A 13,124-nucleotide genomic window follows, 5' to 3' on the forward strand; every position below is an offset into this window, starting at 1 on the left:
CTGACACAGCCGGGAAACGGTTGGCAAACGCCAGATGCTCTCAGCAACTGCGATTTCAGACACGTTTTCGGTAGGGCTTTCTCCCCTCCCCGTGACAACAGACACGCGCGTTCACATTGAACAATTAACTGATTTATTTAACAATACAAATTTCTTTCTACTGCATGTTTTAGCAGAGAGAACTTGAGAAACAAAATTAGCTTTTATTTTATTCCTTTTCAAATTTAAATGTTTACACAAAAACAAACTTTACTTCACTAAATATAAAATTTACACACACACAGAAACTACATTACAAAAATAACAGAATAACGACAAACCAACAATAAAACAACAACAACAACAACAAAATAAGGATAAGAATTCAGTGTAAAGGATCCAATGGCAAGGAAGACGAGATGGGGCAACGCTGATGAGCTCGTTACACCTCAGTAGTTGAAGTTGTGGGTACAATATAAAAACAAAATACATTACAGTTAAAATTAAAACCTGTCTTTATATATATATATATATACACCACATTATTTCATGATATAAATATCTGTAAATTCTGTAGGCAACATCATTAACACATGAAATATATAGTTTGCTCTTCGCTGGAAGGTCACCAGAGTGGCGTATGAGCGCTGCACGGCACAGCGGTGAGCTACTGGACAGTGGTGAGCAGAGCGCGGACGTCCAGCCCAGATGCGATAGCCCCTTGTCTCTTTGCCGACCTGTGCTATCTCTCACACGTTCGACGACACGGTGAGAAACTCCGGTTGCCATCGGTAGTGATTTCCAGTGCTTCATTTCCTGGCATTAGACTGTTACCCGGCTTAGGCGTAGTCACCTGCCAGATCCCCCGTTTCTCATTCCCTTTTGCGCTTTATAACTTGAAGTCTAAAGTTATCTTGTAGCTATCGGAGACACTGGCTTTTAGGTTGAGATATTTGGGATACGCGGTTCTTCAAGCCGCCTTCAGGAATCTGTAGAAATATTTAAAGTAGGGCGGACAATTCATGATCAAATGTTGTGATACAAAAAAAAGGGATCTATATAGCAATGGCTAACTTCAGATTCAATCTTTAACATTTTTTCTATTGCTTTATTATTATAACTTAACATTCATTTTTCATATATTAAGTGAGCAGAGCATCCTTCTGACGGAAATGCTACGTTACCTCTGACGACATCAGGTAGTAAAGGAGGTAGTAAACTTTAAAATCAGGTGTAAGTTTAAAAAATCATTTAAAGGGATCAAATCTCTTTTTGTATAATGGGTACTGTGACTGGCAACCTACAAAAGTTACCTTATAAAACTATTGCTGACTCTGCTGTATGTGCTAAACAGCTGTATCTTCATTACTTACAGATGTTACAAAATTTCCGAGCCTACATCTGAGGCATGGACTCAAAAACACAACCTCTAGAGAGCAAGGCAATGATCTTGCCGTGGATAAATTATAGCACTAATCTGTTCTTGGGATATTCCAGCCTGCCGCTATCTGCCCTTCCTTCCCTAAGCCTGCCTGTGGCAGAGGGGTTTAAACTCGATGATCCTCCAAGTTCCTTCTAACCCAGACCATTCTATGATCGTATGGCTGATTCTGTGACTTAGGAAGGCAACAATACAGTTGTAAGATTATAAAAATAAGAAACAAACCTCACAGAAGCTCTTTGCCATCAACTGAAATGGAAAACTATACAGAAAGTATAGGAGGAGAGGAATACAGCTCTCAAGTTTGAAGACGTGCCGGTGTTTCAGCCAGTCTGCCACCCAGACGAACGCTGCTGGAGTTTTTTGCTGCTGCTCCTTTTTGCTAAACTCTAGAGGGCTAAAACTTCCTGGAAAACAGAGAAATTCTTGGAGGACAGCTCATCCTCTTCTAGCACTGACGTTTTTTGTGAAATCAGTAGCCTTTTATGTCTCATTTGGGATCTTGGGACTTTCTCTGCAGCCCCTTAAGGGGCTAATAAATTTTTGTGAGGTGTTTCTTCAGTTAGTCTCCTGGGTTTTCCAAATAAGTCCGAGATTGTATCCTGCAGATGCAACAGTTCTTGCTTAAGAGGTTAAATACTCCGTGGGTCAGGAAGGGAAAGTCTCCGCTTGCTTTCAAGGGGGCTGTGGGAAGGGCCAAAATCACTGCTCATTGCCACTAGTAATCTCTTTGAAGCTTTGCAGAATTAATGCTTCTTGCCTTCCTCTCCCTCTAAGGGACTACTTGTGGAATTCTCTGCTAGAAAATGTTTTAACTGTTCCAGATTTGATTTTCTCATCCAGTTCGACACAGGTGTGAACTTAACTGCAAAGTTCTGAGGTGACAGATTGTGGAAAGGAGGTTTGACATGTACAGTTTGACATGGAACTGCAAAGCACTCGTAAGTAATTCTCTGACAGTGCCTGCTCTTGGGAAACTACTTATAGGTAGCACAGCAAAACCAAAGGAGCTTCTGTATTCCTGAGTGCTGTAAAGAACACCATGTTGTGCATATGTACAAATTCCTACCAGAAGATTTTATTATTTAGTAATGCTTACTAAAAGCGTACAAGTCCAGTGGGGAAATATCAGCATCTGCAGTTTTCAGAAGTAAACCTCTGCACCTGATAAAATACAAACTCCCTGTTGTAGGCAGCAGGCTTTTTACTGCTGCTGAAGTCATTTTACATTCTTAGCCTTACACTGCCCTGCAGTGGCAAAGCCAAAATCTGCAGGGATACTGTTTAAATAGGATCTTCTAACTCCTGTAACTAGACAGAGTTTGCCCATTACTAGGAGGGACAGAAAGAAAACCCTGAAGTGGCATCAAAATGGTACAGTTTATCTTTTTCATAGGAAACAAGACAAGCCATGAATCTGCTTGTCTCTGGGAGCTATTGGCTGACTCCAGCCAAATTGAGCTGCAAAAATGAAGATCTCAAAGACAGCCAGACATCATCAGATTTAAAAAAAAAAACAAAAACAAAAACAAACAAACAGACAAAAAAAAAACAACATAAAAAAAACTCAAGGAAAAGTATTGTCAGCATAGAAGTTGCTAGAAAACAAAGAGACAAATGGAGAAAGTAAACTGATAAAAGCCCCAGAACAAAAGCCTATCTATCTATCTTTGTGAAAACTGTGATGAACTGAGACTGTTCTAACACTGTTAAAATGAGACCTGGTGCCAAACTTGAGTAAAAGTTTCTCAGACTCACTTGAACCACTTTACGATGCATTCTTTTTCTTCAAATTCAGCGGGCATAATCAACTTTTGGCCCACCGAGATGGTATTCTCCAGGCAAGATCTTCTACATTTCAGTTTTTAGCAAGCTTCGAATTGATATTGCAAAAGTTTGGGAAATATATCAACAAACTTCCTCTGACTTGAAAAAGAAACACTTTCCTTCCCTATTAAAACTCCATCTCATCTAGAATGTATATCAATAAGCACAAAATCCACGCTTTTTTTTTTTTTTTTTAATGTGCTTTTAATCATTCAGAGAAAATAAGTTGATTATAAAATGATCCAGAGGTGTATGCAACTTGGAAGAAAGTACACTGTACGTTTGTACACAAATAAATAGAGCATTGTTAAAAACAATTAGAGAACATACAGGATACAGTAGTGGGGCAAAGCTAAGTTTGAGAGCCATCGAGGAAGATCAGAGTGGTGCGTAGATCCTTCACTTGAATGCCTTTAGCTTTTCTCTGCTTCATTTTGATGTTAAGCTGATGGCTCTTCTCCTATGATTTTGAGTGCTCTCATCATTTTCTTCTGTGCTCTCAGACTCACTAGATTCTGGGAGTTTGCACTGAGTGTCCTGACAGCCGCAGCTTTCCACATAGACATACTTATGTGTAATTGAGTTCCCAGAGGGACATCTCAGTTCCACTTCCTTCATGCTAGTTTCTACTTCCTTGCAGCAGGAACAACTGTGCTCCATAGAACTGGCCTCAACAGAGTACCTGTTAGGATGGAGAAAGGCAACATCATTTTGCGCTAGGAGTCAGAATACAAAGGAGAGAGTGAAGACAGGTACGGAACTTCTGCGAGAAGTTTGGTTCTGTATGCAAGAGCCATATCTGGGGCTAATGAATAGTCCCAAATGCATCTGACAGGGCAGTAGTTATAACATGATGCATTTAAAATTTGTCGCATCGGGGTGGGATTTTCTTGTAAAAAATATTAAGTCTAGGTCCTACTAAAGAAATGCAGTGAGTTCTAGGAGTTCAGTTTTCTTATATTCCTCTCATCATCCCAGCACAGATAGGTGTTAAACATGCTGGATCAAACAACTAAGGGCAGATGCAGCCCTGAGCTGAGAAAGAAAACTGCAGAGCCTTGCGGCTACAATGACACCCATAATAACATCAAACCAATTGGCTACAAGAGCTACAGTCATATCAGATGAATCCAAGAGTGTATTCCAAAACAAGCAGCGTTAACAGAAAGAAGAACCAGCAGCTCCCTCTGTCAATGTCTCACAATAGGGACTTTTTTTGAAGCATTGTGTCCATCGCCTTCCTAAATGACATGCAGAAACTGTCAGTATCAGCCCATAAACTGCATTGAGAGCCATCTTTTTCTTATGCTTGCATGCAGAGGCAGCTCCTGCAGGACTCTAAGACTATGAGGTATTTGAAAATGCTAATAAACCCCTCCGGTTAACTGGGGTTCGATCTCAGAGTAAAGGCCAGTTTTCTTTCATGTAAGGTGTCCAGTGGTATATGCAGCAACAGGCAGCAAGTGACAAATTGGAGATTTAGAATTATATTATTCTAATGTGCTTTAATAGCTTGATATCATGTGTTACACTAGCTACTTTCTTGTAGATTTTCAGGGTGTAACTCAGTGAAATCACTCTACCTACACTACTCCTAAGGCATTTGTTTTCTCACTTCTTTACCGTATAAAAATTATGCATGTTTAAAACGTCCTTTAAAAGATTCATGTCTACTTCATTTTAAATGTCAGTGTATAAGTTTATATGCTAACTCTTGAGAGGCAGCTTGTCAGCTTATGAACATCAAGACTGGTTGCTCTCTGGTCTCATTCATGTAACAGGAAATAATTCATATTCTCTAGCAGGGACTTCTACCCAAGACAGTATGACACAAATGAAAGACGAGTCATCTCTTAACACAGGTAGAACGTGCCATAGCTGTATTAATTCCAATGCAATCCAGTGCCCTTTTCTGCTTTGTGTTAAATTGAATCAATTTCTGAGTCAGAGATTTAATGATTTTGTGCCCGTGAATTTGGGAGCTGGTAGTTTTAAGTCTTCTGCTACTCTGTTGTCCATCAGTGTTTTGTTCCTTTTACATAAACAAGGTCAGTGGCAGAATTCTAATCTCAGCATCTGGTCAGTTTACTTACAGTGAGAAAGTTCCACACGTTCCTTCACATTCGGTCAGGACAACTCTCTCCAGAGAACGGCAGTTCTTATAGACAATAAAGTCTTTTCTCTCACGGACTGAGCACGGCGTGGGGCTATCCAGAGGTACACCTGAAGGGAAAGATCAGAAAATACCTTCAGTGAAATAGCTCCATTTTGTCCCTGAAGTTCAGTACGCTTGGCTTTGCCGGTGCACTGAAAGAACTGTCTTGAGAGGTCTTTCTGCTTCAGTTTAAACCCTCCCAGACAGATTAGGCACTGAATGCTTAGAGTAACAAAAATAAGCACGGGTGCAACTATTCAAATACAAACTCATCAGCCTCTGCATGATAAAATGGGCTGATTTAAGAAGCAAATGCATTTTCTGTACCGTTATTTCAGGCATGGAGACATACTTACAAGTTTTGCAACATCCATTAGGTAAGAATGTAACAGTTCCCTAAAAGAACAAAAAAAAAGACAGGAAAAATAGCATTATTTTCTTTTCCCATGTTAAAGACATTTGTAGGTCAATAATAGAGGAGACCAAATTTTCAGTGGCTAGAAATTACTAGCTAAAACTCTAGCACTTATCAGAATAAAGAAACATCGTGGTCTATAGCAGACTTGAAATCTATCAGTTTTTACTGGGGACTGTGGAAGTACAGATGAAGTTATGAAGGAAGTCTACAGTAACCATCAAACCATCGCTCCAAAAAAAAAAAAAAACAAAAAAAAACCCAAAAAATATTTTCTTAGAGACTTCTCTATTTGTATGGTACGTGGTGCTACTGCCTACTGACCGGTCAGCTTGTATTTCTGTAGCGTTCAAAAAAGCGTGGTTATTTTTTAGGCGTGACCTCTCACAAAGTAATCAGCGAGTACTGTCATCTGAATTCTGAATGGTTCTTTGGCGACTGAGAGAGTTGACAGAAGAATCATAAACTCTCTGTCAGATATCTTATTTAATACACTCTGTAAGTCTGCACATAGGTGAAGCAGAAATCCACACCGGTGGGACAGAGAAACTTTGGAGACAATCATCGGAGTCAATGAGATGTTGTTCTATTAGGTGACTGAACTAAACTGAAGCAATTTATGCATTACCTAGAGGGTATGTTTTCCATCTCTACTTACAGGTTTGCAGGTGTCCTCATTGAATGCAGGACATGTAATTTCAGATGTGGAAGAGATAAGCTGGTTCTTGAGACGTGTACAACTATAAATGGTGCAGTTGTTGTAAGGATCGTTTATGAACTCTCCAGGCTGCAAGTGAAATACAAAATGTTTTAGGAACAGGTGAAGGGAGCTCAGATAAATGTTCCTCTCCTCTGAAAATGACTTTCATATTGTTTCACAGTCAATTATTTTAGGTGAAAAGCAATTTTGAATACAGAATTTTGTGTACATTGCTGTACGGCACAAGCGGAGAGAATCTTGTGGGATTTCCTTTGAAAAAGAATGCACTCGGAGCTTAAAGCACATTAACAATACAAACGAAGTCATCATCGAAGCCCAGGGATTATGCCTAGGGAAAGCTAAATGGCGGCAGTAACATTGTTTCACGTTCAGGTGTTTCTAACATTCTTCAGTACACAAAAACTAAATAACAGAGAAAATTTCAAGTTTCTAATCATCAATACATAAATAACTAAATAAACGACACAAAAACTTTTCCGTGATATCACTAGCTTATCATTCCAGAGAAAGCCTAGCAGAAAATTTGTTTTCATTAATACTTCCCTCAGGCTAAAATAACGTAGATTGTCTTTGCTTCAGGAATGTTGCTGACATTTCAGATGCACAGTTTAGTAGAGAGGTAACATGTGGAGCATACTTACATTCAAAATGAGACTGGAACCGTGGGATGTATGAATAATACACTTAGTCTGCACACATTTTCCACAACATTCACCCTCTACGTGTTGCCGTTCATATCCCTAGATATTAAAATTAGATAAAAATGACAGCACTGATAGACGCATTGTGGAAAAATAAGTGAAAACACTAACGCATTAATTGATTATGCTTCAAAGCATACTCCAGAATGGTGCTTTTCTGGGCTATACTACTCCAAAAAGAAGTTAAAAAAAAAATAAAAATAAAATTAAAAAAAAAAAAAAAAAGCAGGCTACAGATGGAATAAACTAAAGACTATGGTAAGCAAGCTGAAAAACTAACTATAATTCCATTAAATGCATTACTACAGACATTTCTTAGCTATTCCTCCCAAGGTGAACTGCCTGTTATACTATCAAACTACACAAAATAGATGGCTCGAGGACAGTCAGTGTTCACGCTGTAGCTGGATTCTCACTTTCTGCCTCCCAAATATAACATATGTAACTCATTCACCATAGCATCTTTTATGGACACGGGTATTACATTTGTTTGGCAGTTTTGTTATTTAACATGAGTCACTTACTGGTTCACAATATGTGTCGCATGGAATACGTTCACAGGAGATGACATTCAGTTGAGTGCTGGCGTTAACTTCATTAGTGCAGAAGCAATTTTGACACTTATCAATGAAGACTGAGGAATTAGGCTATAAATTTAAAGAAACAAAGGTTCCCATGTTAATGAGATACAACATGCGACAGACATTTTTTAATTCCCCAAAAACCTCACAACCAAACAATGGAATAGGAATCCACCATGAACATCGCTGGAAATACATATTTGTCTAGCTATTTATGAAAACAAATAATACTGAATTAAACTTCACGTGTCTTTATTGAACTCCTAGATAGCAAAGATAAATTCGAATATTAAAAGCAAAGGAGTCATATCAACATACGTGAGAAAATTTTTACTAGACCCTAAAGAAATTACTAGGGATCTAAGTCTGCTCAGAATGATCCTTCTTTACAAATCTTTTCATTTCTGAAAGCACTAAAATTGAAATGAAGAGCTGATGGTAAGCTTTGACTGACTTTCTAAAATGCATAAATGCTTCACTCTAAAGCCAAATCGCCCTCTGGTACTGACATTTAAAAACTCTCTACTCACATAAACCTGTGAGAAAATATTTAAACAGTGTTGAGCTGATAAATCCCTGGAAAAAAAATTGAAGATTTCTAAAATATTGCTTCTACTGGATAAACCTCCTCATAGCACTTCTGTTTAAGTATGCCGAATGGCCTTTTAAGCATTTGTAGAAGACTGTTGAAATATTAACTTACCAAGAACTCAGCACTGTGATGTACGCAGACCTTCTTGGGAACTGTTAACGAGAAAGGAGTTAGGCAGTTACACCACTGAAAAAAAAGTCTTCGCTCTAGTCACGCTCATTTCTTCAACAGCCAATTGCAATGCTCATGTTCAAATGCTTTTGTTATTCCACATTTCTGGTATCGGATGTGTTGTACGTAAAGTGCAAGAACAAATACTGAATGTGCAGCAAGGGAGGAAGATTTAACCCGATATAGGTAGTCCAGTTCCTAACCAAGAATGTCCACGTAACAGCTACAAGAAGTTGTCTGTATCAATTATCAACAACCTGTCTTCTAGATACATCAGCAAGGACATTTTGCTCAGTCAAGCTGAGACCAAGATCTCAGTTAATTCTGTAGCTGTTTCTACAGGCACCTACGTGCACAAAAAAAGCACTTGAGCTACGTGAACTCTAATTTCACAGTTGTAGTACTATAATTGTAGTAACCAAACTTAACGGTAACCAATTCATGGAATCTGACTTCTTTCATTAGGGTACTGCGTGCAGTCTCATTAAATCTAATACTAAATTACATAATATATAAAGTTAGTCATTTAAATATATTTCCACAGGACTTACCACACTGGTACACAGGGCAGCACTCATCACTGGGAATATAAGAATGAACTTCAAATCCCAGCGTACACTTGGGGGGTTTAGTTGTGCACAAACTTGTGTTGCATTCTGGACAAAAAAAAAAAACAACAACAAAAAACCGAAAGTAAAGCACATTAAATTACAGGAAGGAAAGGAAAAGGAAGAAGTATTTCTCAGAGTCCCCATTTAAGCAATATTTCCTTGCTAGGAAATATTCCAGACCCTTCCCAAAGAAACAAATTGCACATGGAGGATGCATATTTCCTAGTGAATCCAGGCACCGGGCACTGGATGGGGAACAGCACTCATTTATTTCTTCTAGCACCTAATAACCAAGCGTAAGAAAAGTATCACAATTCTTTGCTATGAAATCATGTGTAAATGTTACACTATTCTCCCTTTGTCTCCAACGTCGTAGGCAACTGTTGCAAAATGAAAATCACACGGCCACAGAGAACTGTGCTATCCAGGTGATATTGGTATTTGAAAAAATAAAAAATATTAAAAAATTGATTCTAGACTCAAGAACTGTAGGTGCAGTTATGTTGAATCCTGGAATACAAATTGTGTTGTGTCACAGCAATATGAAAATACATTTTATTTAACACTGGACACACAGATTTAACACAACATTTCTTGGCTCCCTACTACATGTCTCTGATGCTTAACTAATTATTTTCCTTTCTGTTCCTAAAGAATAGATAAAGACAAGAAACAAAAGCATTAACTCACTGCAAGTGATAATGGGGCAGCAGGGATCTTCGGAGTTGACTTCAGTGACTTCGTAGAAGCCTTTCCCGGAACAAGTCTTCTTATTTTGTTTGGGACATTTGTGAGGTTCACATACGATGCCACTTCCACCTTCCAGGCAAACACAGTCCTGACAGTCTGCCGTAAACTTTTCTCCGAACTGTCATTAAAGAAAATAAAGTGAGTGATTGCATAATTAGGACTACTTTCTTCTCCCCATACCCAACCTTGCCTTAGAATACAAAAGCAAACAGCAGCGTACCTCTCTTGGAACCATATCCAATCCAACACAGCCTGTGAAAATATAAAAATACATTTCCATTACTACTCATGTAACAGTGGACATCTTCACTACATGTTGTATGAATACCGCATACGGTCAGATCAATGTTGTACGCATCAGAACAAAACAGAGAGGAAACAAGTAAGTACCCAACTGAAGTAACAAAACTCACCGCAGGTATTTACACACACGTCCACACCAGAGTCAAACAGCATTGTACCGTTAGGACAGAAACAGCCTTCCACTTGTTTAACTGAAGTTTCATTATATGGACTGCATGAAATAAAATGTTCAGAGGAAAACCTTTAATATCACAGGCACGCAGAAGAAGAACCATTCACTGAAAATACAGGTGCAAATCATTTGTACTTCTGAGATTCAGAAGTTGTCAGTGATTGCATTTGGTTTAGTTGAACAACATAACAAGTGCAGGCATCTATATTTATAATCAAGAGAATAGTGCTAACAAATAAGTGACGGGAGGTTGGTTGATTTCTCTCAGCCACATACGCTTCAGATATTGCTGAACAGTTGTATGAGATGTAACTAACAGCGGAGGAATTCTTTACCTTGACTTGCAGGTCATCTCTTGAGTAGGACCACATGCTCTATATTCTTTATGTTTGGGACATTCATAAGCTGGAATGGGAGAACGAAAAAGAAGAATTGCTCACTAAGAGCATCATACAAAGTTCTCTTGACCTTATGGCAAGAAATTAAACATTACATACTCATTTTCTTACGCGTGCTCGACAATCTTGAGAAGCAAAGAGGCTAAGTAGATATCAGACTCGTGCAATTTTGCCACATAACACCACTGTTTACACTTAAGGAAATAAAGCCAGGAAACTATATCTCAATTACAATTTTTTCATAATTTATGTCTTTTTTGTACAGTTTCTTAAAGGGGAATGTATTCCTACCCTTCCATTCTCTTTTGATTACACTAAATAAATCAGTCCTCTGCCAATACCTGCAAAATACATAGCTGACTGTGTGAAAAAGAGAGACATATCTAATACAGGTCTTTCTGATACTGTAAATAGATGTATATTTTTGCGGACTCACTTACTACTGCTATTGTTAAAAACACACCTGAAAGTAACTTGAAGAAGCTATTTATTGGTGTGATCTATTGATGTCTTCATAGCTCAGAAAGAAATATATCCTATCACTAGGACATTAGCATAGAATGGTTTGAGTAGAAGGGACCCTTTAAGATTATGTAGTCCAATTCCCTGACACGGGCAGGCACATTTTTCACTAGATCGAGTCGTCCTGTTATACCCAGCTTCGAACACTTTCAACAATAGTGCAACCACTACTTTTCTGGGTAGCCTGATCCACTATATTGCCACACTAATCACTGAACATTTCTTCATTATATACACTCTACAGATACCCTCTTTCAGTTCAAAATTATTGTCCCTTGTCCTGTTACTACAGGCCTTGGTTAAAAGCCTTTCCCCATCTTTCTTATTCACTCTATTAAAATGCTGCAATAAGATCTCCCCACTGCCTTCTTCTCCTGGCCGAACAACCCCAGTTCTCTCAGACCCTCCACACAAAAGAAGTGCTCTAACCCTCCGATCGTTTTTGCAGCCTTCCTCGGGATGCACTCTACCATGCTCACGTCTTTCACATAAAAGGCACTCCAGGACTGGATGCGGTACTCCGGGTATAGCACTCCATCACCTGTGCTGATGCTGGGGATTTTGTTCAGACTTGGCCTCAATGAATTTCATGGGCCTACAGCTCAAGCAAGTTAGGGTCCAAGTTAGGATGGCATCCCTTCCCTCTGGCACATCGGCTGTACCGCTCACTTTGGTATTATATGCAAACTTACTGAGGGTGCAATCAATCCCACTATCTATACCACTGATTAGCATTGGTCCTTTTCCTAACTACCATGACTTTTCAAATCTGAGGGAGTGTGGTTTAGCAGCTACATCAGTCGGTTCCCTTTGGGATACATTTTGTCAGGCCTCTTGGACTTATGTATGTTCAGGTTCATCAGATGGTCTCAAGCCTGCTCTTCTATCACAATGGGAATGACTTTGATACCGAAGTCCCTGCCTTGAGGTGTGCCAGCCATCCCCTCCGCAGGCACAGACTGAGGAGCTCGGTGGCTTGGAAAGCTCCTCCTATGCCCTACAGGCACCTTGGAAGCTTCAGCATCTACTGCTGCTGCTAGCACCGGCTTCCTGTGGTTTAAACTGGAACAGCTGGAATATAAGTTCAATATTATACTCCCTAACAGTTCACTATAATGGCCAGACACTTACAGCAAACACCATTGGTATGACGTCTCCAGTCAATGCAGACATTTTGATCGGCACAGACAGCTGCATAGATCTGCAGACTTGAGCATTCCAGGTCGAAGTCGGGAAGTGCACAGCTATCAAAAACGCAAGCTGCGTAGTACTTATCAGGCTTAACAACTTCATGACACTTCTCAAACACACTAAAAACAGAAACATAGATCATTGTTAGTTAGTTAGTGAAATATATGTAATTTTTCCAATGTGCCAAGCATGTTATATTGTGGCAAAAGTGACACTTCAGGAAATTTGAAAAAGGATTATTACTGACAGACTTCCATGAAGAGCGTTTGACTAGATTGTAACCTTCTGGTGTTTTTTAAAATATTCTCCTTTAAAATATTCTCCGCACCAATATTCCTTATAAACACCAGAGGAATGCAAGCTTACCTTCCCCAAAGGAGCTCACAAATGGAAGATTCTTTGCAAGGCTGCCCTGTTGTTACGCTAGGTGCTTTTGTAGGAACTAGGCCTGGAGAACACTGTGGTTTGGAGGGATCGACAACTTGCCAATGATCTGCCATGGTTTCACAGTTTTCTGCAATATTTCCGTTTGGCAACCTGCAGTCATCTGCCGTGTTGTTATTACAAATGCCTAAAATGGGTAAGAGGAAAAAA

The 13,124-nt window shown here is 39.2% G+C and overlaps 1 protein-coding gene across 1 annotated transcript in view; it reads right to left on the minus strand.

The window, feature by feature from the left end:
* Positions 1-3,650: 3,650 nt before the first annotated feature.
* Positions 3,651-13,124, minus strand: part of MUC2 (mucin 2, oligomeric mucus/gel-forming) — a 66,702-nt gene continuing 57,228 nt past the window's right edge. Inside the window, exons 52-65 of the mRNA XM_072338843.1 lie at positions 12,897-13,101; positions 12,465-12,649; positions 10,755-10,824; positions 10,358-10,458; positions 10,165-10,196; positions 9,885-10,062; positions 9,135-9,239; positions 8,524-8,564; positions 7,764-7,886; positions 7,180-7,278; positions 6,476-6,604; positions 5,759-5,798; positions 5,341-5,470; positions 3,651-3,929 (exon numbers count right to left, since the gene is read on the minus strand). Of these exons, the coding sequence (XP_072194944.1) occupies positions 3,677-3,929; positions 5,341-5,470; positions 5,759-5,798; positions 6,476-6,604; positions 7,180-7,278; positions 7,764-7,886; positions 8,524-8,564; positions 9,135-9,239; positions 9,885-10,062; positions 10,165-10,196; positions 10,358-10,458; positions 10,755-10,824; positions 12,465-12,649; positions 12,897-13,101 (1,691 nt within the window). The 3' untranslated portion in view covers positions 3,651-3,676. The remainder of the gene's footprint in view (positions 3,930-5,340; positions 5,471-5,758; positions 5,799-6,475; positions 6,605-7,179; positions 7,279-7,763; positions 7,887-8,523; positions 8,565-9,134; positions 9,240-9,884; positions 10,063-10,164; positions 10,197-10,357; positions 10,459-10,754; positions 10,825-12,464; positions 12,650-12,896; positions 13,102-13,124) is intronic.

This window comes from Excalfactoria chinensis, chromosome 5, assembly GCF_039878825.1.
Source record: "Excalfactoria chinensis isolate bCotChi1 chromosome 5, bCotChi1.hap2, whole genome shotgun sequence".
Classification (NCBI taxonomy): Eukaryota; Metazoa; Chordata; class Aves; order Galliformes; family Phasianidae; genus Excalfactoria; species Excalfactoria chinensis.